Source organism: Kwoniella newhampshirensis, chromosome 11 (genome assembly GCF_039105145.1).
Source record: "Kwoniella newhampshirensis strain CBS 13917 chromosome 11, whole genome shotgun sequence".
In the NCBI taxonomy this organism is placed as follows: Eukaryota; Fungi; Basidiomycota; class Tremellomycetes; order Tremellales; family Cryptococcaceae; genus Kwoniella; species Kwoniella newhampshirensis.
The window spans coordinates 449,481-475,242 of record NC_089964.1 but is presented as its reverse complement, the minus strand read 5'-3'; the positions used below and the strand labels follow the sequence as shown (position 1 = coordinate 475,242).

At 50.8% G+C, this 25,762-nt stretch overlaps 8 protein-coding genes across 8 annotated transcripts; 3 read left to right on the top strand and 5 right to left on the bottom strand.

The window, feature by feature from the left end:
• Window positions 1-368: 368 nt before the first annotated feature.
• Window positions 369-1,754, bottom strand: IAR55_005352 (uncharacterized protein; the record flags this gene model as incomplete). The annotated part of the gene is made up of 1 exon (XM_066948444.1): window positions 369-1,754. One exon carries the CDS (start codon window positions 1,752-1,754, stop codon window positions 369-371), a length of 1,386 nt encoding a protein of 461 aa, XP_066801012.1.
• Window positions 1,755-5,179: 3,425 nt separating this feature from the next.
• Window positions 5,180-6,838, bottom strand: IAR55_005351 (uncharacterized protein; the record flags this gene model as incomplete). Its single annotated transcript, XM_066948443.1, has 7 exons — window positions 5,180-5,521; window positions 5,589-5,917; window positions 5,981-6,016; window positions 6,071-6,204; window positions 6,279-6,356; window positions 6,416-6,595; window positions 6,672-6,838. 7 exons carry the CDS (start codon window positions 6,836-6,838, stop codon window positions 5,180-5,182), a joined length of 1,266 nt encoding a protein of 421 aa, XP_066801011.1.
• Window positions 6,839-7,856: 1,018 nt separating this feature from the next.
• On the top strand, window positions 7,857-8,614 carry IAR55_005350 (uncharacterized protein; the record flags this gene model as incomplete). The annotated part of the gene is made up of 3 exons (XM_066948442.1): window positions 7,857-8,075; window positions 8,132-8,353; window positions 8,432-8,614. 3 exons carry the CDS (start codon window positions 7,857-7,859, stop codon window positions 8,612-8,614), a joined length of 624 nt encoding a protein of 207 aa, XP_066801010.1.
• A 916-nt stretch (window positions 8,615-9,530) lies between these two features.
• Window positions 9,531-10,268, top strand: IAR55_005349 (uncharacterized protein; the record flags this gene model as incomplete). Its single annotated transcript, XM_066948441.1, has 3 exons — window positions 9,531-9,689; window positions 9,762-9,980; window positions 10,053-10,268. 3 exons carry the CDS (start codon window positions 9,531-9,533, stop codon window positions 10,266-10,268), a joined length of 594 nt encoding a protein of 197 aa, XP_066801009.1.
• A 1,741-nt stretch (window positions 10,269-12,009) lies between these two features.
• IAR55_005348 (uncharacterized protein) lies at window positions 12,010-14,049 on the bottom strand (the record flags this gene model as incomplete). The annotated part of the gene is made up of 6 exons (XM_066948440.1): window positions 12,010-12,243; window positions 12,321-12,596; window positions 12,648-13,400; window positions 13,460-13,539; window positions 13,605-13,783; window positions 13,865-14,049. The coding sequence occupies 6 exons, from the start codon at window positions 14,047-14,049 to the stop codon at window positions 12,010-12,012; spliced, it is 1,707 nt and encodes a 568-aa protein (XP_066801008.1).
• A 395-nt stretch (window positions 14,050-14,444) lies between these two features.
• Window positions 14,445-17,445, top strand: IAR55_005347 (uncharacterized protein; the record flags this gene model as incomplete). The annotated part of the gene is made up of 10 exons (XM_066948439.1): window positions 14,445-14,467; window positions 14,521-15,878; window positions 15,951-16,025; window positions 16,092-16,422; window positions 16,478-16,707; window positions 16,768-16,850; window positions 16,907-16,981; window positions 17,038-17,212; window positions 17,286-17,313; window positions 17,379-17,445. 10 exons carry the CDS (start codon window positions 14,445-14,447, stop codon window positions 17,443-17,445), a joined length of 2,445 nt encoding a protein of 814 aa, XP_066801007.1.
• Window positions 17,446-17,669: 224 nt separating this feature from the next.
• On the bottom strand, window positions 17,670-19,105 carry IAR55_005346 (thymidylate synthase; the record flags this gene model as incomplete). The annotated part of the gene is made up of 4 exons (XM_066948438.1): window positions 17,670-17,675; window positions 17,790-18,217; window positions 18,413-18,889; window positions 19,057-19,105. The coding sequence occupies 4 exons, from the start codon at window positions 19,103-19,105 to the stop codon at window positions 17,670-17,672; spliced, it is 960 nt and encodes a 319-aa protein (XP_066801006.1).
• Window positions 19,106-19,461: 356 nt separating this feature from the next.
• IAR55_005345 (uncharacterized protein) lies at window positions 19,462-25,630 on the bottom strand (the record flags this gene model as incomplete). Its single annotated transcript, XM_066948437.1, has 15 exons — window positions 19,462-20,405; window positions 20,489-20,558; window positions 20,612-21,025; window positions 21,091-21,356; window positions 21,526-22,423; window positions 22,478-22,723; window positions 22,786-22,876; window positions 22,927-23,023; window positions 23,099-23,729; window positions 23,778-23,975; window positions 24,029-24,299; window positions 24,351-24,947; window positions 25,003-25,124; window positions 25,202-25,311; window positions 25,408-25,630. The coding sequence occupies 15 exons, from the start codon at window positions 25,628-25,630 to the stop codon at window positions 19,462-19,464; spliced, it is 5,178 nt and encodes a 1,725-aa protein (XP_066801005.1).
• Between the last annotated feature and the right edge of the window lie 132 nt (window positions 25,631-25,762).

The window sequence follows — 25,762 nt, the reverse complement described above, 5'->3', positions numbered from 1 at the left end:
GATTTACAGTGAGTAAATGCATATTATAGGCAATTTTGTGAGTATGAGTATGCTTTGTGAATTCGATTCTTTGGTATGATGAGTGACTTTCTGTCAACTTCTTTACGATCACATATAGGAGACGATGACTATACTGATTTACGATGGGCTGATTCAGAAGTGCTCCAAACGATTTCCGGACCGTCGGTGAAAATATCATGGATATCCATCTAATTCCGTACCAATACCGTTGACTATTCGTTAACAAGAGATTCTTTGCTTGACAACCACTATCGTTAAGATGTTCGTTACTAAAAATAATGCGACTCCTAACCATGTTCACGTCTCGTATGCACATAAGCAAACAACCGAGAGAACACCACCAACGATTAGATCTTCAGACCTGCAAATTTTGTCCATTCCAGTGGAATCCCCTTCCTCTCCGGCAACGACCTTCCACTAGAACTGATCGATCTGATCGAACTCTTCGGAGATGACCCCTCGCTCGTACTCAATCCAGTCAAGAACGAATGATCACCCTTCAAAGTCGGTGAAGATCCCCTGTATCGCTCTCGATGCTCACTCCTTTTTGCCTGGACTTGTGGCTGGGGCTTACGAGGAGCCCAAGGCGCTGCAGGCGTGACACTGGGTCGTCGTTTCGATTGCGGAGTACGAGGCGTGATCTTCAGCGGCGCGACGGTCTTGATATGAAGTGGAGTGTGAGAAGGTGGTACATTGAATGGAAGTAGTTTGGCAGTGAATTCGTCTTCGGCCAACGCGGAATGGGAAGAAGATACCTGTTCACCACATGAAGTGAGGAGCTCTTCGAGAGCAGAGGTAAGGTCGACGGTATCGTCGGGAGATTGACGAGAATGGCTAGTAGATGGCGAAATCATAGTGGAGGTGGAGATGGAGTGGGATAGATCATGGTAACATTTTGAGCTAGGTCGGGTGGGAGTGGTAGGAGATGAGAGGTCAGACATGACGCATTGCATAAGCCAATCACCCTCTGCAACGATAGGGAGTGGGGGTAAAAGAGCGTTGTTGTTGGGAGTGAGCAGACATTCCGAGTCGGAGGGCGATGCAGTGGAAGTGGCACTAGGTGGCAGCGAGCTGAGCGGGGTCGATAATGAAGGGAGAGAAGAGAGGAACCGTGTGGTGAGTGTGAGAGGAGGGGGTCGACGAGGTCTCGTCGCCGAATGCGGAAGAGTGATAGAATCAATCTTGATTGCAGGCAAGAACGGATCCGACAGTGTTTTGCTTTCTTCTTCCATCTCGATCTCGACGTCAATTGGCGTATCGAGAGGGATCGGCTCCCATCCGAATGGATCGTCAGCCTCGAGATGAGGAGTCTGCATGCCTTTGCTCTCGCTATCTGTCTCTGCATCACCTTCGGCGAGAGTGACCGAACTCTCTTGGCTAGACCACGAAAGACGGTTCAGACACTCATTGTCACCCTCGACATCTTTCGGGACATCATGTATAATCTTGTTCCCTCGAGTAGGAGATGAGAAAATATCTTTGGCTTGCGCCTTCTCCTCATGTTCGGACATCATCTCGTACTCGGGAAGCTCTGAGACGGTGAAGAGACCGCACTGCGCTGGTTCACGCATGTTGATGTGTCGCGCTCGCCTTCGACGAGGGGCGTATTGTGGCGGTCGGGGCGCTCTGCGGTGCGGAGCTGGAGGTGAGATGGGAAGGAAAGCAGCGGTAGAGTCGAAATCGGGGAAGGTAAAGGTGAAAGTTGTGTTAGCAGAGCAGAATAAGGGTTCCATATCGTACGAATGACTAATGATGAAGAAGAGAGTCAGTGAGGATGTCTTATATAGATGTACTTTACGCCCAGGCATGTCGCTCACTCCTTAGTTGTCGATACCACGAAGATGAAAGGCACTCACAAAAGTGGTCGATAGTTGTCTACACCTGCCAAAGGAGGTCGAGTGCTTTCAGCCGGCGGTTGAAGTTGTAAGGCTCAGCTTGGTCCTTTGAAGGAAGAGATGGATTGGTGGCGCAATATGTGAGCGAATGCGATATGTGTCGAGATCGATGGAAGATGGAATTATGCGTGTTGTGACAAGTATGAAGGCGACGTCGAGGAGTTGTGAGAGAAGAAGACCAAGTGGCAATATATCGATGAAGAAGTGATGGTGGACCTATCTATCAATCCTTGTGGATGAATGACACGAATTCGCCCCTCGCAAGAGAACAATAAGAAATTAACGATATCTTTTATTTTTGTTTTCCTTTCTGTTTTTGTTTTTGATGTTTCTTTTGGTTATTGTTTATCGTACAGAGTAACGCACAGCCCATATATGGCGTCACGCTCGGATGCAGATGACAATGGGGACAACGTATCGATTGATCGCTCGTCGCTCCTGATCAATTGCTCCGAGGAGACAACAACAAAGGCGAATGAGAACAATAGAGAGATTGGGATGAGGGGTGATCGATGACCGATGATCGATGGATTTCTCGCGCGTCTGAAACCGGTTTCGGATTACTGGCTGTACTCGTACTGTATCGGTTTTCGGTAAACTGATATATGACAGGCAGAGGTAAAGGTCTTGCAAGTCTATCTCGATGTATGATTTTGCCTATGCGATACAGATGAAATACGCAGTGGTACGTTGATTCAAAGGATGACTCAAGGTGGTCATTGTTCGAATGAGGGCTGAGGTCCCGGGGGGGGGGGCGTTCTTGTACTTTTCCAAGGAAGTCAAAAATCAAAATCGGGCGCGTGTATCTTCACGCGTTGCATGACAAGACGGAATCTTGCCGACCAAAATATGTCTGGCTCCACATGTAGATGCAGTGGATCTAGTGCAAGCCATGTGTTTATGGAGTGGAATCATCTTGACGACGAGGGAGGGTGGAAGAGCGGACCGGGAGGAAAGAAGAATTGGAAGTGTAGTTACAAGGTTGAGTGAAGGGACGAAAAGCCAAACGGAAAGGACGGGATTCAGGGCCAGGAAAGAGGATGGTATCAAGTTTGATCTCTGTGCCTCCGACTGATGAGAAGCATGTACAGGACAGTGATCGCACAAAACACGAAACGGAAACGGATCGCTCAGATCATCGTGTTCGAGTCTGTATCGCGCCACTCTGCAAGAAGAGGAAGGGAACAACGCCTGATTGTCATCTGCTTTCTTGATGCAGAACGCCACCCCGGCCTCTCCGCCGTGATGGTCTGCGGAAAGACCCAATCCGATCAGAACGCAGCGATCGAAGAATGGCACCGATGGTAAGGGCCGGCAGGGGAGGGTCCTGGACTGCAGCCTTAGATTTGAAAGGAGTGGGCTACTCACCCGTACCTTAGCAGGACCTGGTACCGTTGTGCAATGGTAAAGTTGTGTGGAGTAATTTATGAGCTTCCACGGGGTGCAGCTTCATCTGACGCCTTCCGAATCGATGGGTGAGGCCGACCCACACAAGTGATGAGCGACTTTCATCAAGTTACTGCTTGACGACGGCGATGTCCGTTGACGATGACCGAGCTGCAACTGCATATACGCCAGAAAGGATGATACCACACTACTTGATGCCTGCTACACCCTCTTCGGCGCGGTGCAGCATGGACATGCTAGCTCCACAAAGGCAACAAAAGATGAAACACTCCTGCTCCGTCTTTCTAATCTATTCTTATTTCCAAGCAATCTCGTGGCGTGGCGCGGCGCCCTCTCATTGTGCCTGAGCCCAAACGTTTTTCAATGGTAGAGTTTGTCCGAACAGGTCTGGATTTTCAAGCGTGGGTGTAGTGCGATAGTGAGAGTACTCTTCCCGCTCTTTGGTGGTCGCTTGTAGCTCCGCATCAGGATTGCAGTGTCGGAAGAGAGAGGTATCGTAGTTGCAACCCGGGAACGTCGATCGCAATTCATGCCTTCACAAATGAAATGTCGAGATCTACCGTTTGCTGAACAAACGAATCTCACCATACTTTGATGGCGCAAAAGCGGCGACGCCATGAGCTGATCACCAGAATGCCCACCCCGTGCATGGCGTTGATAGCTTGTGTACATGACGCCTTTGGCACAAAAACATACACCTACACTCTGACCACCGCGACTCGGCGTTCGGCGCAGTCACTCATCGTACGCGGAGAGGAGGCGCCACATGGTCGGCGCTTTCTGGTGAGGAGATATGGTGGAGGTCGTTCATCGTTTTTTACCTGCAGGTCATTATTATTGATGCGTATTGATACGGTGCGTTCGTCAGTGAATCCTATCCGATACGAAGCAAAGCGAAGCAAGACATGGCATCGCCTCACACCCAAACGACACTGGGAGATACTCAAGAATCGCCGTGTGAGCTGTTCACGATCAAGCAATACCAGTGTTCACCGATTGGCGGTCGGGTGACTTGTTGGCCTATAGAGAGAATATTCAGGCAGTACGTATCATCTCGTCGTCCCCTTTGGTCTTCACACCATCCTATTATATACCTCTCTCCCCAAACACATAGCGCGAAGCGACATCGACTTACTTGAATTTGGAAAATGCTGACATTTCCATTTCAACACAGATGCGGTCAAGCTCCAGCTATTGAAGTGACCAATCGATTATTATCGTCACCCTCCAATAACAACGATACTGTGATTGTTGATCCGAAATTCCTGTATGTCCATGCCTTGCGATATCTCGTTGAATGGTTGGCTGATCTCAAGTCGTATCTCACAGGGAGAAACCACCGAAAGCTAGGAATTGGGCGGAATTTAGATCGTAGCATATCATGATTGTCGTCACGGCTTTCGATAATCATGGTCAACAACAAACGGACTGCCAAGCCAGGCCACTTCACGTCATCTCCATCTGACAATTCGGTCGCTAATCCTGCTCGATGCGGCAGGAAATGCCAACGCATGGCTTATCTTGACGGCACTGCTTCACGCAGATGAAGGAATGAGGCATGGTTGAGTTTAGTAGATATTGGCCGATCCTGTCCTCGCTACTCGCGACATATCCACGGCGCGGATTGTCACTACGACTACAGGTATATCCATGCTGGGCATATGTATGAAAGGTGATTTGACTGTGATGTACGGAATCAAGTATGACAATTGCTACTAAATCGAGTGGTGTCTTCTAAAATCTCGTGAACCCCCTCTGACCACGATTTGAGGAGAATACTCTTCTTCTAACTGACTATAGTCGAGAGTCACAAATTGCACTCTAGCCTTCCCCCTTTCTACTCACTGTACCTCGTTTCACGCCGCCGCAGTCAACTTCCCAGCCACCAGCTCATAGATCAAGAACATACACGCCGCATTCGGCACGACCCTAAACATATGCGCCGTCAATCCGCCGTACAAGCTTGCGACTCCTTCCTCCTTCATCACCAGTCGCAGAGTCTGTAGAAGCCCGTTGTATTTCACAACACCGTTGATGGCAGGTTGTCTCAGTCGTGTCCGTATGACCTCGTGAGGGTAGGTGATCAGAGATGCTACGGCTTTTGCGCCTCCTGAGGCGCCGACAATGGATCCGACGTATGATAGGAGGGATTGTTGGTCCAGACTGGACGTGGTTGTTTTGCCGATTCGCTTGAATCGCTGCAATGTGTGCATGTCAGCTAATGCAACGATTGAGAGCAAAATTTGAGAATTTTGAGACGCTCACCTCATACAGAACCCACTGAATCACTCCCTCGGACACACCGAGATAACTCGCTGACAACCCTCGGTACAAGCCTACGATCCCTTCTTTACGGATGATATCCATCGTCATGGCCAAAGCAGGCGACACAGAGGCTCGCGTCGCCGCAGGGGCAGCAGCTGATGCCGCCGTTGATGTCGCGACCGTAGAGGTAGAAGCGGAGGTGGACTGAGCGAGGGCTGCGACAGAATTGGCAATAGTTTTGGGTAAGAGAGAGGACGTGGCGGGGATGGATGCGCTAGGGATACCGGGCGGCTTCTTTCGAGCAGACAATTGTAGACGGGTTTTGACCACTGATGTTAGAATGCAGTTTTGTTAGCCATTGGTCCACTGAGCTGCTATATGGACCGTCTCACCCCAGATAGGATTTGTTCCCGTCGAAGTCATTATACCTTATCATTCACGATATCAGCCATCTGTAATATGGTCACGCCGATCCAACTCACCGGCAATTACAGCCGCAGAAAGATGGATCAGAGGACTATCTTCGGCCGTCTGTCCTGCCTTCTCGGTAGGAGCATTCGGGAACTGTTTAGCCAAGTAGGCCTTGGACGTTGGGTAGAAATAGAAATTGATCGCTCTATGATGTCATATGTGTTCTATCAGCCTGAGATATCTGAACCGTGAGAAGCGATACTGCGGTGATGGACATACCTCGCAGGGATGATTCCGACTAGTGAAGGTCCCAGACCTTTATATAAAGCTTTCCAACCTTCCTCCACTCCTATCCGTCTATGACAGCACACAACATATCAGCTTATGGCCACAGTCGCGGCAAGAAGACCGCTGACCTAATAAGATAGACAGTATCCACAAACTGCCATAATGTCCCGCTGATCCCTGTCCGCGCCGTGACTGCTTTCGCAGTGTCTTTCAACGGTTGGACAGAATGACGAAACAGATCAGATTGGAGTCGAGTCTTGACAACGTCAAAAGGCGAAGTGACGATCGCTCCCGTCATTCCTCCGAGCCTATCAGAACATCCATTCAGTTTCATTCCGTTCGACGAGGTATTGAGGGGTGAAGGAGAGAGTGAGATGGACTCACGATCCTGCAGCAGAATGTTGCCATCCTACCAGCTTCTTCTTTTGAGGTGGTGAGGCTGTCGAGGGTGGAGTACTTGATGAAGGCGATGAAGATGAAATGGAGGAAGAAGACGACGCGCCCACAAGAGACGATGCGGAAGACGAAGCTAAGGCAGAAGTCGACGACATGGTCCCTAGGTCTAACGAGGGGCTGTCAGAGGATCGTCGAGAGCGGATGGCGACAAGCAGGTGAGCGACGAGACGATGAGATGAGATAGGTAATAGCTCAGATTACATACGAGGTAACTTTTGTGCGATTCAGTGTGGAGGTCTGACCTAATAAATGGTGAGACCCGATCGAGGTGATTACACGTGGACTTTTTCCAAGGCCCCGGCCGTCTGAAGACTGGTAACTATGTCCTTCATCTACATATAGGTAGCAGGTCATCTCGAAGCATCATTTGAACCGGGACTGTGACACCAGAGCTCACAACAGCTGCCAGACATCGACTACCTCCGAGATCAATGAGACTGATTGATGAGTTTTCGACATCTTGATATCGAGGGACTGTCTTTGCCGAAGTGGCGGTGGAATTTGCCGCATCGACATCCCTCGACTACAAACAACGAGATCGTGCTGAACGTCATCGTCGCGGGGAGAAAGCACTTTACGAAGAAGGCAAGATTGTCACACGTTGACTTGCGCCAGAGATTACAACTCCTCAAAGTGAAGGCAAGCTGACATATGAAGAAGTCATTCCTGCAAAAGCGATACCCCTCATTCAAAGGATCTGTCTGACCTCCCATAAGATACGCAAGTATCAAAGCGTTACCACGTCACCTAGGAGAGGATATGCTCCCTTTGTCCATTATGAAGGCTCCTTCCATACGCCCCGTCCTTGGCGACTGTTCCACCATTGCGACGACAAGATAACGACACCGTATGACATCTTTCGCCGATCCTATGTTCGTCCGAAGGCCTGATATTATCTCTATATGACGCACAGGAGTCATCGTGTTTTTGGTGAAGATAGACGCATATAAACATGACATATCTCTTCTTAAATCAAGTCCCCAGACTGCACTGATTCAGTAATATTCAATTCACGAACCCCTTACCCAGCTTACTTCTGCTAAATATCACAGGTGAGTGCCATGGGTTTGAAATGGAGTGGAGAAGACTGAAGATCTTGTTTCAAAGCACACGATGTCTAGTCCCAGTAGCGTATCCAGCTACAGTACACAATCCTCCCGTTCCAGCACGCCTGCTCCTCACAGTAGGTCTCCATCTGAAGCACCCGATACTCCGAGAAATGCAGGTCGAGAACGCTCGCCTTCGGTCGCATCCGCTTTGTCCCGGACCAGCTCACGCAGCACTGTGACTGCTGCTCCTCGATCCCCGTCCGAGGTGTCGCAGGCGGACGCCGTGAGTACTATCTCCGCGACTTGAATTCTGCCTTCCTAACAGAAACTTGGTAACAGGCTGAAGATCCAGTATCTCCAACCCCGGAGCCGGACAGTCCTGAGTGGGGCGATGATGCGTTCACTTTCAGTAATGACTCTGAAACAGAGGGAATCCCCCTCCAGCCGGAGTTCACTCAATACGACGGGCCCAGCTTGCTCTCAGGTCTGCAAGCGTCCAGAGTCGATCTGCCCGAGATCCCGTTTGAGGATCCCGACCTCGATACCGCAAGACAGTCGATCGTAGGTGCTTCTGCTCGCTCACCAAATTCCTTGCCAGATCGGCACAATGATTGACGATCTGTTACATTTGTTACGCAGATGGGCACAGTCCGCCATCAGGCATCGCATGGCAGGGCCTGGTTCTTTGGAGAAAGGAGAAACAAACAATTCAAGGACATGAGTGGAGAAGAGAAAACATCCTGGATCAACCTTTACAGTGCAAGTGATTTTGGCGACGGATTCCGCCAAGAGATCACCGAGCTTTCTCTTAGAGGAGACTAGAAGGTATGGGTTCGTTCAGCAAAGCCCATTAGGAGCTCATCTATCAGTAGACCAGTGACCAGGTTGGTGTTGGAAAGGTTCGAGCAAAAAGTTGCGAGGAAGGGATACAGTATCGTGTCGAGAGCGATCCACGAACAGGGAAAGCAAAGAGCAGTGTGCACAATACGTTTTTACTGGATAGCATGCATATTCGCTCCTTCACGGCACTGAGCATGTCCAGCTTCGAACACTTGAATAGGTCATATCTCGCATTCTGTGTATATCACTATCTCACTGTACGAGTGCGGTACCATCAGTCATTTGATCGGAGTGCGATGACACCTTGTCGTACAGTGTCCCCGTCAAGACGGCTAGAGCTTTGTCAGGTACATTACCTCCAACCTATTGGTTCAAAGGTCATCAGTACTGCACGATGCGCTCACTGTCAGTTGTGGCGTCCGTTTGTGATTGGGGTTACCCGTCCCCTTCACAGCAAAAATAGTATCAAGGGGCGTGACATGAAAAGAGGACGAGCTACTTCACTGCTAACGCGTTCTCACAGCTTCAAGGATTGAATATCAACCAACTGCTTGGCTGATCCTTTCTGATCTATCGTCAGTGGCCATTTGGAAGGCCTCATCCCGTTTCACATTATGGTAGTATGCAAAAGAAGGCAGTACTGCGGATTTCCTTAACCGGCGCCGAGACCAGCATGTTAAAGCCGAGCTGACCTTTTATCCATGTTCTCGGAGACTATAAGCTGTAACCAATCGCCCTTACGAGTTCAAGTTCCAACCCAAGCCAGGTTATGCATATAAGATCACGGACTGGCCTCATTATTTCTCCTTCATCTCCTGCAAACAATCCAGAACCGCAACCCAAACCACGTTTAGAATATAGACCGAACCGTACTGAATCAATTGCACCCCCAATTACAATGTCCACTAAGAGAGACAAGTCCACTAGCCCCACTAGCCGTGCTTCGACAGGGAAGCCGTCCGAGACGATGGTGACTGGGCATTTGTTCGAAGGAGCGTCTGCCTCTGGTACAGCAAGTTCCGCCACATTCGCAGGCGATCGTGACACGAGGCTGATGGTAGGTCCGGTATCAATGTGCCAGATGACTTAGAGATCTTGAAACTGGACTGCTAACGAGACCTTTCGATAGGATGAAGACCTCGAGCCAGCTATAGCTAAGGGTTTCGTGACCAATCCTTTCGCGGTGGATGAGGATATGGCAGAATCATGGGGCTTTGAGTCAGACCCAGAGGGTCAGCTGTTCTGGCTGAGTGAAAGTGATCAACGCCAAGTGGAATACCACAATTCTGCCTTACTGACCAGCGCCGTCGAGATCTCAAGCTACAGCCACGGTCAGATAGCCCAAAATGTATGTGATATCTTGAGCAGACCTGTTCATCTGTATTAGTGCGAACGGTGTCTGATGAGATGACGATGACAGCTGGAAGATCAAATTGGGGAAACCAAAAGGCTTCTTAGCAAAGGGATTGCCAAGGTCCGAGGGACAGAATACCCCTTGAATCAAGTGCGGAACGATCTAGCTACCGAGTGGTTCGAGTATCTGAAGACACTAGGTGAACAGACCAAGGACGAGGCCCTGAGTGAATACTATGAGTCGTTCGACCCGAAGTGGAAGACCAAGCGCGGTTTGAACTGACTCAGACCATGATACGGAGTACGCTGTGGAAGACGGCCCAAGATCGTTGATGGATAGTTTCCTTGGGTGTGTGGAATATGCGCCTACGCTAGGATAGTACAGTAAAAATCACACTCAGGGGGTGCGATAATCTGAGGAAGTGGCGCGCCTTCAAGATGCAGGACTTAGGAATGTTTCATCAATCTTTCTTTCATGCTAAAGGTATTGTGACAGTGCATGCAGGTAGAGGGGATTCGTAGGATGTCCACCAACTGCTCTAAAAGACAGGTACTGTAGCCTGGATTGCACTCTCCTAACAGAAAGCCTGATCGGCAAAAGGCAAGCATACCTCAGGTGGCATAACTTAACGCTGGGGATTTCGGGAAGAACCACCCCCGAGTCGCGTACTGCACTTGGGGTCCTGCTTTGCCCGTTATGTCAGCTTACACCTTCTATCCCTCGATTAACTTATGTCAAAACAGCCTGCTTGTACATTTTTGTAACGAGGCCTTCTCGTGGTGACGCACCCAACGTCATACTGTGGCTACAGTACACCGCTACGCAATTCGTACAAAGGGGACTCGCGTCTGTCCTTTGTGCTTCACTGGATCAGTAGCTGTTTGACGAGAAGCTACACCGCTCTTGATGACGTTGCTCCACTTACAGTGAAAGGTCTTCTTGGGGCTGACGGTGGGAGATACTTTCCTCTGCGTCACAAATCGGCAGAGAAAAGGTCTTTATGCTGGCTTTCTCGTTCGGTCCACTCTGCGCTTCTGCCCGAGGCGGAGGTTATAGTGTCTAGTCTCGGCCCGATGATGCATGCCCGAGGTTATGAGAGCATACAGTACAAAGGTAGGACAGACATGGCGAACTGTCCCACAGTCACGGTAAAGGTATAAGAACTGCTAGCCCGGCTGAGAATCTCAGTCATATCTTTCATGAATGGTTCATACCTTTCCCACTAAATACAGTATTTACCAGATTACTACCCATCTGATCAACAGCGCAGAACCAGGTAAGTGACTTTCTTGAACCACCATCCCGATGTTGACACCGCAAATCGCAGCTCAGTATGTCTTCTCAAGCGAGTAAAAGCAACCTTTCCGCTGGCGACAAGTCCAACGCCAACAGTGACGGTATCGCTCTATCCTCAGTGCCTCCGTCAAAGGTCCAGGTGTGTACGCCGTATCGTTTAAAAGACATTCATGGCTGGAAGACCGAGGGTTGACTGGATGACTGCTCTTATCTGGACAGTACCCGTCAACGGCCGACGAGATGGCGACAACAAATGTGATGGTCACCCATCCTTTGTTTAATGCACAAGTCTCGATCACCACCCCCACTGAGGCTGAGTATCATGAGGCACTGGCAGAAATCGAATATGAAGGCAACCCAGATAAACTTGCACAGGCGAAGCGCCAATGGGGTCTAGCACGTCGGGAGGGACGCTCGAAGGCGAGCACTCGTCAGAAGCATATCGATGCTATCAGGCAGTCAAGGTAGTCAGAGTAGTCCGGCCCACGAGATGATGGGAGCGATTCGAGCTCTTGACGCCGCTGACCTTTTTGTAGACTAGACAGTCTTGATGATACTCACGGTGAGAAGGCCGATGAATGAATTTGATGGTCGACAGTGATTGCAGCACCAATCTCAGGGCGACCAAACGTCGCTGGTGATTGCCCGATGAGCCGTTCGATCAGAATGCATGTGCACATCCCATCTACACCTCACAGTATCGCCATCGAGTATGTCTATATCCCACCTACGCCTCGTCCTCTGACTCATCATCTTCGCCACCATCAACAGCAATGACCCCACCGCCCTTCTTGATCTCACCCAGTTGTCTACCATGTCTTCTGAGTCGCTCGCCGAAAGCTTTTCGCGCACCGGCGTTGGAAGCAGCATCCCATACTTGGATATTCGCTTTGGATCCAGCGGCAGCGATGGCGAGTGGAGTTTCTGGGTCGGGCGACCATCTCGCTGTGAAGATTTTACCCTATTGTCGTCACCATATCAGCAATCTGTTGTTCGCTACGGTGTCAAGCAATCACCACATGTGGGGGAAAGGCTCACCAAACCGAGATCACGAGAAGTAGCCAAGCTGATCTCCCTCTTTCGTCCCTTGACACCCTCCGTCTCCTCATCAAGGATGTTCCACACCTTGACCATCTTGTCCATGCCTCCTGTAGCGATACACCCTCGGATATGCGGGTTGATGTCGAGTGCTGAAGCGGCACCGTCGTGGGCGGACAGCGTGTATTTGGCTTGAGCTGGTGCCAAAGAGCCAGATTTCGAGGTTGAAAGTGTTCGGGAATCGTATGCAAGGACAAGACCATTCTCAAGAGACACCTAGATGATTGTCAGTACCATACTTGTTTGCGACGCGCACTCATGACTCACAAAGAACGAAGTCGGCTCCCACGGATCCCATCGAACACACTCGACTTCACTGGCCACTTTGGCGCCTATAGCATCGTCAACGGCCCTAGTATCCCAGACCTTGACTGTTCTGTCCCAGCCAGCACTCAAGACAGCCTTGTCTAATCCTGCTGTTGTAGACTTGTTCCATTCTACCGCTTGGACTTTCTCCCCACCGTGAACCTTGTCCCAACTTCTCAACGCCGGCATTGGCGATTCCTGTGTCAAGTCCCAAAGTTTTATAGTTCCATCCGCTGATCCTGATAATAAGAGGTTTCGATGGTTTGGGTTCCACGAAAGCGAAAGAACAGGTTGGACATGATATTTTTCGTTTGCAGCGGGTTGAACTAGTTGCTTTCTCTTCTTCTTACCCGTTCCTAAAGGTTTGGCCTCAGGCTTCTCCCATGATGGGGATGGGCCCAATATAGCTTGAGGATATAGCCCATCAACCATATCGGCATCCCAGATCTCGATGGATGGATCGAAGCTTCCAACGGCGACGTAGCTTCCTGATCCAGCGGAGCCAGAGGAGGAAGGGCCGGAAGGGAAGTCGAGCCATTCGACACACAGAGGAAAAGTTGGGAGCATGAGATCGTGGTGTGCGTAGAGACTCTCGTCCGGGTCGGAGTAGACGTGAAAGTCGAGGGAAGACAGATCAGACGTGGTTCGTGCGCTGACGATCATAGAGTCGGTTGGTAACAAAGCAAGCTCTTCTCGTTCAAGCTCGTCGTCGTCCTATGAGAAACATACTGGTCAGAACGGTTCCCTCTCCGCGCACAAAGTGGTCAACTCACCTCTTTTAGGGTGATATATGGGTCCTCGTTGTTGTCTCGGTAGAATGTCAAACCCTTAACGTTGGCAAATGCTCCCATAGCTATCAGAAAGGTGTCATGCGTGAGCACGATAATGCTCGTATGGTCAATCCCGAAAAGCACTCACCCACACCCTTGGATTCCTCCTGGTCATATTCGTCCATTTTGAATGCTGAAAGGTCGTTGGGATCTGATGGTGCGGTAGGTTTAGGGTCCTCGTCCATGTTGACATCTTCATCGTCCGCTGCATCTGCCGTCACCGATTCTTCATCACTTCCTTCGTCGTTGCTACCTTCACCGTCGACGCTGAGGCACACCATTTGAGTCAGCTGAGTGACTCGACCCGATACCCATATTATATGTTCATCTGGAGAAAGTCGGACTCACTCTTCCCAATCTCCCTCACCTACATCCATCTCGTCCATTTCCTCTCTCAGCTTCTCTAACACACCCGGACCTCCAAGTTTACCAACTCGTTCGAGCTCATCCTCGTCGATGGCGTATTTTTTCGATTGCAGAGCTGCTTTACCTCGGGGAATCCATACGAGGGATGAGATCAGCGTACCCGACATGTTGGCAGGTGTGCTGCCCCTTCCTTTTTATTGTTGTGATGTGAATGCAAGACAAGATATCATTTTCCCTTTCAAAAAGTTGTACACGGCCAGAATTCTGAAATATTATTGATTCCCAACCACGTGAAAGACAATGTGACCGATCATATCCACTCCCTCCATTTAAACGCTTGCGGGGTCTCCACGTGACTTTGTAGACGGCGTCTATAGCAAACCGCAGCGACAACAACAATAATGATAGAGCGCACAAGACAGATCTTCTTTCACTTTTCAATCGTCGTCACACTTCACACATAGTCATCATTCGGTTTGGATCGCACCCAGGCTGGTAAGGTCCCACGGTCAGCAACTCAAAGCACCCGTCGAGCGATGATCCCCCGGATACCGTACCCAAAATGGCTATGATCTCGGATGTCAAGTAGGTTTTTCCATTCTCCTCCTGTGGCCCTTCCCCCGCTGATCCACCTGTAGCTATATACTTCAGGCCATCCGATTGTCCTCCCTTCGAACGACCGATGATCCCTTGTCACCACGTATCATTTCACTCGATCCAGCCTTCGCCCTAAATCCTTATATCAACGCGTCAGGTCTTTCTGACATTGACAGATGGCCCGAGATCAAGCGTGCGTTGGACTCACCACCGCCTGAGCCCTCTTTTTTGTCGGGCAGCGATGGGTTCCGGTCAGCTAGGATGAATGGAAGAGACAGACTAGGATCGGGGGCAGGAGCTGGTGGTCTGAATTACACTCAGACGATCATGGGACCTGGACGGTCTGGGGGAGCAGGGATGAGAGTATCTGGACGAACTACACAAGCAGGGGAGAATCGACGAACTCAAGCCGCAAGAAATGCTCATCGGGCAAACTCATCATCATCAGTGACCAGTACGCCTCTATCTCCCGGCAAGGAGAAGACGCCGACAACTCGCACTCCAACGATGGACAATGGTTTCTTTTCACCTTCTGGCCGACCTCGTGCGGACTCAGCTCCAGCACCTGTGCATCTCGGACTCCGTCCAGCAGCCGCGTCCACTTCAATAATGACAGGGACGAGTATGTTGACCTCTGGTAGGGGTTTGGGCGTGGGAGCTGGAGTCAGTCTGCTGGAAAAAGCCCTCAGCAGCAGTGTTATATCCAATGAAGATACGGATCTGGCAGCACAGGTAACCCCTAGTGCCGGGTACGAGATAGACGATAGTACAGTCGGCTTGGGAGGACCGAGTGATCTCGGCGTTACCAACGGCGAGATCGATGGGATGGCTGGTACATTGGTCGACGAGGGAAGTGATGTCGACGAAGAGGAAGAAGCGGAAGGAGCAGGTCATGCGAGAGCTCAAGGACAACGGGAAGCCAGCGCCATTCCTGACAGCAGACGCGTGTCGACCGACACTTTCGAAGGCGTGCAACTCGATTTTGCGCCCGTCACACTCAGTACTGTTCCTCCGAAACCTTCAGCACTGACAGCGGCGTTGCATAAGTATGTCCCACATCTGGTTTCCAGCTCCTCATCCGACTCCTCACCTCCAATATCGAACGTGCCTGTCAACCCGTTCTTTTCACTGTATGCTACTGTCGCTGCACCGCCCAATCTTCCCTCTGTTCCTCTCGAACTCTACTTCCCTCACTCAACAAAACCAACCGAGCCAATCGTCGGTAGAGTCAGAAAGGATGCAACGGTGGAAGAGGTCACTGGGTATGGATTATACAAGTATTGGGAAGAAGGGAGATTGCCGCTGCTGAGTGCAATGGAAAGCGACGAGAGCTGGACTACAGTGGGGTGGGGTTTGAGGATTGTTGAAGATGATGGTGAAGTAGATGAGGACTTCCCGCGTGAGTTCTGCGGCCGTGTCGGTGTAATGATCACGTCGTTGTACACGAAATACTGACTAGGTTGTATCTCAGCCCTCGATCGGGACAGTCAGATTTCGAAGTTCTCGTACGGGCAATTTGCCATTGTCGAAGCTACGGAAACGCAAAGTAAGTACCCTCAGGTTGGTCTTTCCGTCACAAGTCGCTGACTAGCCCTCGTTTCTGATTGATCAGTACGTCAAAATGCTGCGAAAGCTTCACAAATCATCCGTCGATCCTCACGGACCCTCGCCGCGCCCAAACCATTTAGACCAGCAGCGGTGCCAAATGGCGGCAACCGCGCCAACCTGAGCATTCCTGCAGCAGGCGGAGGGGGAAGCAGCAGCACTGCTTCATCTTTCTCGTCATCGGAACATACACCTTTGGGTTCATTCACTGGTCCTGGTTTGAGCTCTACAGCTATGAAGGGCAGTATGGGTCTCAGCTCGACTAGCAGTGATGTCGTGAGATTAAAGGTTCGCGTGACCGCAAGCGCAGATGTGCACTTCACTACGACGATCAACGTGTAAGTCTCCTACTTCTTGTATGGAAAGTGATATGAGCTCAGCGACATTTTGCAGCCCTTCGGACATGTACATCGCCGATCTGACGGAGGTCCTATGCAAGAAGAAGAGACTACAAATGCCAGCGACAGACTGGGTCTTATGTCTCGCGGATCACACTCTGGCGTTACCCCTAGATAGGACGGTAGCCAGTCTAGAAGGGAGAACGGACCTGGCATTGGTCAGAAGGCAGTGGGCTGTAGAACATGGTTTACGCATCGATGATCGACGAGGGGGAGATCCAAGCGGTGGGTGGTCAACAGTACCGTCAGGTAATTCGGAACCATGCTAATATGTTATGACAACAGCTTCCATCTTCAAAAGACAATCGGAACCAGCACCTATACAACGTTTCGGTCCTGGTCTGGCGGATTTCTCCCAAACTTACAAGGTGAGCTTGATGTCCGACTACTGAGGAGTTTTAGCTGACACCATCATACACTGAAGAAATTCACAGTGCAAAGGAAGATTGCTATTGGTCGCCATGAGCGCGTACTGGCCATCGACGGTGATTATATTCATGTAAGTTCATTCTCTCCGGAAACGAATGAATGATTGGTCGCTCAGACTTGCTTCAGATAATGCCGTCTGAATCAAGAGCATTCTTCGACTCGATGAAAACGACCTCGTTCCACATCACTTTGGTAGCTTCTTGCAAGCTTACTGGAAGAGCGGGGGGATTTAAGATCAATGTATGGAGGGAAGGAGCGCAAAAGAGGTACGAGTTTGAAGCGGAAAATCAGAGACAAGCTAGTGAGTCAGGTCGCTTGCTGTTTAATCTGGCTCTTATGTTCCTCCAGAATGCTAATGAGGACGGACGCTTCAGCGGACATTGTCTCGACTATCAGACAACTGTGAGTGAGGAAACGGGCCAAAAGGCGGGAATCGAAAAGCTGATCGTCGAATCCACGCCATACAGGATGAAATCGTACTCTTCGGAGAGGATCTCAATGTTGCCGCCAGTACGACCTGCTTCAAGAAAGTAGGGCGAGAATAGCAGGCTCTATTGAAAGTGGGAAGCACGATGACATGGCAGAACGTGCATTACTGGTATATTCGCTTTTGTTGTTGTATATATCAAAACAACGCATGCTTGGCAGAATGATGCAGATTGCCAAACAGCACAGGTGTATAACAAAAGCTTCGGCCATTGAGATGAGGGTATCTGATGAAAACGCCTTCGAAAGCATAGCCACTGAATCGGTCGAGCCTACGCCTGGACGAATTGTTTCACATCAGCGGGCTTTTTTCGTTGCGACAAACAGGTAGTCGTCGGGACAAGACATCGATTCGTCCTTTCAGACCGGATTGAGGAACCGACTTCACTCACCGACATCTTCATCTCGATCTTCCCCCAAGGCTTGTATCCTTCCACGCCAAAATCCTCCAGTTTGAACCCATCGATGTCCCCTATTTCCTCCTTACTTCTCTTCCAAACCAACTTCGGGAACTCCCTCGGTTCTCTCTCCAGTTGCGTCTTGAGCGGTTCCACATGATCTCTATAAACATGGGCATCGCCCATCTGCAAGATGAAGTCGTGAGGCTCGGTATCGGTGACGAGGGCGATCATGTGTGTGAGCAAGGAATAGGACGCGATGTTGAACGGGATCCCGAGGCCGAGATCACACGAGCGTTGATACATCAGACAAGAGAGTTTGGGTTTGTGGGTCTGGACAGTCCCTTCGGGCACGGGGTCGGGTAGCGTGACGAAAAATTGACAGAACATGTGGCAGGGCGGGAGGGCCATGAGTGGGAGGTCTGGATGCCGAGGTGTTAGTGGGGCTAGCAATGCACGATGTGGGGGTCTTTCGGGACGTGTGATGCGAGCAAGAGACAGAGAAAATTGATTGTGCGGAGAGAGAGTCCCAAATCACATCTCCATGCTCATGGTCCCTTTGCTCTTCATCTCACATATACCACAGCTTGAAACACCGTCTGCCGACCCTCACTCACCTTTCGGATTCCAAGCACTCAACACTATCCTCCTGTCCATCGGATTATTCTTAATCTTCCAAATGACCTCTTTCAGCTGATCCACTCCCTTCCCCTCGTAATCCCCGTCCGCATCCGTATATTCCGCTCCGAAATGTCTCCATTGAAATCCATACACCGGGCCTAGATCCCCCTCCCTACGATGTCCCAATCCGACCTTCTCGAGAAATTCCTTGGACCCGTTCCCATCCCAGATGTTGACGCCTTGCTCCGAGAGGAGTTTCGCGTCCGTCGATCCGGCGACGAACCATAGTAACTCGGCGATGACACCGCGGAGGAAGACTCGTTTGGTGGTGAGTAATGGCAAGGTGGAATTGGCAAGTGAGAATCGGAGTGACGGAGGAGCGAATAGGGCAAGCGTACCGGTCCCCGTCCGATCGGGTCGTGCTTGACCGGTGCTGATTATACGGGAGATGAGATCGAGGTATTGGTGTTCCTCTGCGTGGGACAAACAGGTTCATAAGTAACGGTCGACATGCAAGTATTACAGATGGCCGTCAGGAGTTACAGTGGTGTTCTGATTGCACGACCATGACAGGTCGTCGACATGATACAGTACGCAAGTGCAAGCACGTAGTGGCTGTCTGATGACCGGTGCAACTCACCATGGTTGGGATTTGCCCTTTCCTTTGCTTGACTAACAGCGGTAGGCATCGTATTGAGCTCTTCGGATAACACTTGATCGACTCTGGATGCAATCTTGTAGGTGTGATCATTCGTATCGAAGTATCTGAAGATGAAAAATGGACGAGAGACAGAAAAGTCATAATCCTGACGCGTCGCAAACATCACACCAATGACTGAACGCGTCCACCAGCGAGTGAGTGGCGCGTACTAAAGGGACTTCGCAACGAGTGGCAACATCCATGCTGTCCTGGAAGTCTGCCATTCCATGCCGAAATCATTCGATGATATGTTACAGTGTCCTATGCATACAGTACATCATGATGATCGCAGTATGCTTCGTCAAATACAAGGATGAGACTACACATCTTGAGGCATACATATCGTCACTCCGCGACAGATTTTCTCCTTCCCCCTCCACCTCCCGCGCCTCCACCTCTAGGTGCTTTACCTCCTCTTACTCCCTTTCCTCCCGTACCTTTCCTGCTGACCGTCTTCCCACTCGTCGTCTTTCTCGCTGGGGCCTTTCCTCCCGTCGTTGCTCTCCCCGCCGTCGTCGTTGTCGTCGTTTTGCTTCCGGTCCGAGGCTTCTTACTAGCTGGAGGTGGCGCTACAAGCTCCTCTGGCTCGTCTTCACTTTCACCATCATCTTCATCTTCGATAGCAATCGGATCCTTATTCGATCCCGATCCTCTCGAACCTAAGCCTACTCCAGAGCCGTGATGGGCTATGCGTGTACTTGCTCTCCTCGGTCTGGTCGATACGGGCGAGTCTGCATTCGAGGTGCCTGCCGATTTTTGGTGCGAAATCGCATCATACATAGAAGAATCTTCATCTTCCATCTCCCCCGAGGAGGTCGAGAACATCGACGTGATCATTTGCCTCGCATAAGTCGGCTCGCCCGCCAGTCCATCTCCCAGATTTCGCTCGGAAGCATACTCTTCCCACGGATGATCCGAGAGATCATCTTCATTGTCGTCTTCCCCTGCAACGGCAGGATGGGTGTTGTATTTCTCTGCTAGTCCGGGTATCGCGTCTCTCGTGATTTTTGGGTCGAACAACGTCATGGGAATCGAGGACGTGTCTTTGATAGGGGTACTGGCAAGATGCAGATCCTGGTGCTTGAGCTTTCGCGGCGGAGGCGCCATATATTCGAACAATTCCCATCGTCGATCGTCGAGAGGCAAAGCAGAATCGGCGGCGCTATCATCGACAATGTGGGGCCCGAGCAGAGACACGTTCCGTCGTACCGGAGAAAGATAGGGTAGCGGGTTGGCGAGCAAGGGCAAGGACGACAGAATGGTCTGCACTGAGGGGGGCGTGATCTCCCCTAGGAGAGCGATCTGACAAGCGAGTCGGGACTGAGGTGGAGTTGCTACGTTGTCAGACAGCTTCCCACAACAATTCACCCACCATCAATGATGTAGGCTAGCATGTCGGCCATCATTTGAGCCGAATCACCCTCAAGATATTCATGACAGACCTAAGCTTCATGATCAGTATCCACCTGGATGAAAAACGTGTCCCACTACTAACCATCACAGTCCTGAAGTAGCATAGAGCCAAATGAGGAAAGTTCGGTTTCGGCATCGTCGGCGACATTGTATCCGCCGTAGCGATTCCTAAAGTGAATCTTAACAGGCTCAGGACCAATCTGAGCAGGTGATCGGGCTGCGGTGGCGATATCTCGTGATGCAAGACCATTTCGGAGTCTGTCGACATCTGCCGCTCAACCGACTGCAAAGCCAGAGCAAGGAGATCCAGGAGGTTGTGCCTGGCGCCAAGCACTGAGTGGTCGGACACAGGTAAGGAAGAGTGTTGATTTGTGCTATCTAAAATGCGCAGGACCTGTTCAATTGATCGGCCAGCCGCTTCAAGTTGATATTGGGTTTCCGCGGAGATCGCCAGGCTCAACAAATTTCCAAGGCGCTCCATCCCTGCGGCCAAGATCTAATATGGTAATGGTCAGTGGGACTGAACGCCTCGCCTGTCATGGTCCGCACTGCGAAGCTCACCTCTTGAGTGACCACCAGGTCCATGCCTCGAAACGCTTCACAAAGTAGATCCGTATCGTCCACGGTAGTCTCCCGATCAAGCGTAGCATGAACTAATTTATTCAATGTCTGTCTTGCTTCTACCATGTCGTCCTGATTGGCGATCCGAGTGGCGAGACCTTTGAATTCGACTCTCATTTCCAGTACAATTCTAGTCCACCTCCAGGCACTGAACCGAGCAGAAGTGTCGAATGTAGGTAGCCGGGTATTTGCGATTGGGGAAGAGCCTGCATTTGGAAAATGTATCAGCCAAGAAAGATGTGGAGCGTGCAGTAGTGAGGTAGGTGACAGGAGGTGGGTGACAGAAATCTCCCACGGCAGCCCGGCTGAATGGGCAGCCCCTGGACCAGTAAAGGCTGGGATGTTCTGTCGAGCGGAGTCATCATGCCAACTGACCTGGTGCTTTCTCGGACATGATCAACTTGAGGGTGTCGACCATGCCTTCCTCCAGAGCAGGATCCATTCCTGGCCTACTCCAATCTGTGGCCAAGAAAGCGTCCTTGAGAATATTCAGATTTCTGAAGGCGGCCGTCTTGAAGTCTGCCGTCATCGCAAGGCACTGCAACATGCTTGTTATTCGAGTTGTGGTCACTTCTGGTAGAAGACAACTCTTCTCCAAAACAACCAGGAGAGGCAGATGTCGGATCAAGAGCTGGACGTTCGGCCCTTGTGAGACGGATTGCCGACTTGCTTGAATGACCAGCGATTGGGCGAGCGTGGTCGGCGGCAAGGACGGAACCAGGGGCGGCGACACCAAGAGTTGGGCAGCGATGTCGACACTGGATATGACAGCCTGTACTTGTTTACCTGATAGTCGTCGTCTCGGGGGCAGTGCTATTGCTGAGGCATATTTCCACAAGGGGAAGCACAACTTCTCCAAAATCGTCACCGTAGACAAGTGACGACGAGCAATCAGCTCTAGGATGATTGTAGATAAAGATCCACCATTTCGTTTGCCAAGCAAGTCTACCAGGCCATGAGCAGTGAGAGTCTCCAGCCACGAGGCTATAACAGGGTCCAGCGCGCCGTCCGCCTGCTTGACGACGGCTGTGATGTGACTGATCACCGGCTGCAATAGAGCAATCCTCTGAGGTTCAGGCGCACCAGCCCGTTGAACTGCATCGACGACGGTCGCCCACCACGTTGGCGCCCATATAGAGAAAGGACCGTGGCGAGTGAATAATCTAGGTGCTATTCCCAGTACTATTTCCTCTTTTCCACTAGACAGTGCTTGTTGCAGGGAAGGTAGACTCTCGCTGATGTCCAATTTGCCCATAGCTTCCGCGATCGGAGACTGGTTACGAGGTGAGCGAGGCGAGCAAAGCAACCGAGAAGCTTAGCAACTCACCTTTGCGATCTTTGTCGGCAGATGCTTGATCTCATCTTCTTCATCTGCGTGCAGGCGACCTTTCTGAGCGAGTATTCGCAACAATTCCAGTAATCTTGGATGTTCACGACCCTTCTTTTCAATAGAGTGGTAACGATCCAATAATTTGTCTCCAAATCGTAACCACATATCCATCGCAGTCCAGACATCTGCGTCTCGCCGTATGATGTCGATTATGATATCGAGAATGTCCTCGTCATCCGAATCCTGCAAAGCGCGAAGAATAAACTGTTTACAGTGAGCTTATGTCATCATTCGCTGACACCTACATCTGCTATTGTGGCGTGTCCACGACTCATGCGAAAGACTTGGGTAACCCTTGAAAAGGTAGAGGCATCCATCGGTGGGATCGATCCTCGCCTACATGAAATGTCAGCTTGGTCATTTTTGCATCAATAACCGAGACTTACCTCTTCAGCCTAGCGGTCGCAGCTGGAGCAACCCAAAAACGCGCTTTCACGTACAGGTATCTCGTCATCTGACTTGTCGAAGAGAGGCGATAGTCGACTGAGTCTCTCAGCGCGGCGCTACGTCCATATTGTTCTGGTAGACATCAGTGACGAAATCGATCAGTACACTCACTGTATCCAAAAATCTCGGGCACATATTCTTGAACCTCCTCCTTGAATAGTTGGATGATCGCGTCCTCTTCGGCATCTTCCCTAGTTCTCGACTCCGCGTCGTCCCCACAGAGCGCTATGCGTCTTTGTTGGACAAGATCCTTCGCCTCGACGAATATGGGCATTGCACGCAACAAATCCAGATGATGTGATCTGCTTTGACCAGGCCGGAAACTTCTCGCCGTTTGACCCTTCGCAATCAGAGTCTGGAGATACCGACCGTATGAAAAGAGACCTCGCCTGGTCAGCTCGCCGAATGTGATTCCAACAGCTTGGATGTTTTCCTCCTTGTGAGAGGCAGCTGAGGTGTCCAGCCATTTATACAGGATGTCGAAAAGGTTGATGATTCGAGGTCGTGCCTGTTGCGATTGATGTTGCTCGTGGTGGTCGTGCCAGTGCTTGAGTAACGTGTACACAGCATACGGCCGATGACTACCCAATTGGAACAAGCCCATTGCCCAATTCACCAAAATGAAGATCTTCTCTTCCAGTTTGACCATGTCGAGCGTCGTAGTCGTTGCTGCAGAAGCACCGTCGAAATATGATCGTGTGAGCTCGAGCATGTTGGTGTCCTCGTTGATCGAATCGAGTTTCTGCACGTACAATCAGCTCTAATTGCAACTATCCCGCTCCCTACTCACCTGAATCTCCTCCATCTGCTGTCTTCTAGGACTAGACGAGCGCTCATTGACAGTAGGCTTGAACCAGAGTCTTTCATTACGATGTCGCAAGTCTTCCCACAGTGTCGTTGCAGTGGGAACAAGTGTAGCGAGGATGTCTGAGTGGGTTCTGAATGTTGTAGGGCTAAGCAGCACGTCCGGATTGGCATCGTACAGTGACTGAGTGGGCTCGATGAGTGAATACTTCCTCTCCCATCTCTAAGACAACTCACTTTGATGATGGATACAAGCATCGCCTCCACTTTTGACAAGGTCGACGCAGCGGGCGATACTCGTAGCTCTTTCAACCTTTCACAAGCTGCTCTGACGCAATGCCTAGCGTTGCATTGATGATTCGTCATGTCTTGCAGGTATTCACCAATCAGCTGAGTGAGGAAGCCAAGCTGCGCGAGATTGGTATGAGACAGGTAATCTGCCATCCAGCCGCTCATCAATCTGGAGGAGAGTAAATGACGAGTGTGCAGCTCTCGCATGAGTCGAGTACTGTTTGATCCGTTAGGCAACCTGCTTGAGTATGAAGTAAGGCAGACGCACCTGTAATCCCACTTCGAAAGCCACCTGGCCCTCGCCTTCTCATCGCTAAGGACACCTGTCCCAGTCTTCACTGAGGGTGCTCCTGGTCTGACGACCCCTTTTGTCGTATTGGGCAGAGCTAGCTGGGTAAGCTGCGCTCGTAACCAGGAAATGAAAATGTTCGTGAACTCTTGCGTGTACCAATCGTTACTTGAGACTGGTAATGCCGGTGCAGCGGCCACGGTTGTCGTCGAAGAAGGGGTGGCAGCAGCAGGAGAGGGTGCTTGCACCGATGTGACAGCAGGCTGGGTCGTCCTACTTCTATGTGCGGTGATTTCGTTTGCTCCGAGCACTCTGATGAACCAAAGTGCCCTCTCGATAGGTATGGGATCCGCAGAAATCCTCGCACCGCCACTAGATGTCCGACTGTGACCTGCGGTAGATCCAGCAGCCGGGGAAAACATAGTGTCAAGCAATTCAACTCCTTTGAACCCGTGCGGTACGGGAGTGCGCATGAGTTGATGTAAGGGCACTGAGGGATTGGCGAGGTCTGACAAGAATTGAAGACGTTTCGTGTCGTTGTACGTCACTCGTACGGGAATGCGGAAGGATCGTTCGCTACCAGAAGACATCGTGTAAGTAGTCCGATGTCATATCCAAAGGTCCAACATACCCAATCTGGGGCATAGCATCCTGCCGTTTCTCAATCACCTCCTTTCCAAGCTGCATGAGCATGTTCAGTCCACCCGAAGTGAGGTGTTGATGAATTGGTCCATGCATAGAGAACACCTCCGCCTGCTCGCGTTGTCACGATGAGCTCACGATGAGCTCTCGGTAAAGTCACGGTGGTCCCAAGGCTGAGGGTCACTCACCCCCACGGCGACAAAGCTCTTTCCCGAAAACCCGTTCTTGACATTCTCCTCTGTCAGTACGTCTTCCGGTTGGTCGAATCCAGGTCTGGAAGCGTAGAAATCGGGAAAGCCTAAGCGGATTCCATCAGGATCAGCTGTGAATATGGAGCGGAGATGGACCCATCAAAGTCCCTCCGATGCAAGTGCGCGTGAGCACATATGCTCACCTAAATCAGCTCTCGAGTTTAGAACAGTCCGCCATTCTGGAGGTGCGAATTCCTCTATTTCCGCATCTTCCAACAAGACCTTGGGCTGATGATGGTGTTGAGCAACTGCTGAGGATCTTGAGAAACTCGGTCGTGAAGTCTTCAGCTGCTGAGGTCTGCTCGAGGATGATGAAGATGGAGCGTAGGGATTTACCCCCGGTGGATATCGATGAGACGTCGGCATCGAGTCAAGAGGCAATGACCGAAGGGGCTAGCGGACGAGGGAGGAAGGAGGCGCCGGAGGTGCAATGCAATGCGGATCAGGATATGAAATGAGGCGACGCAGGCGACATTGGTGAGGTATGCTCTGGGATCA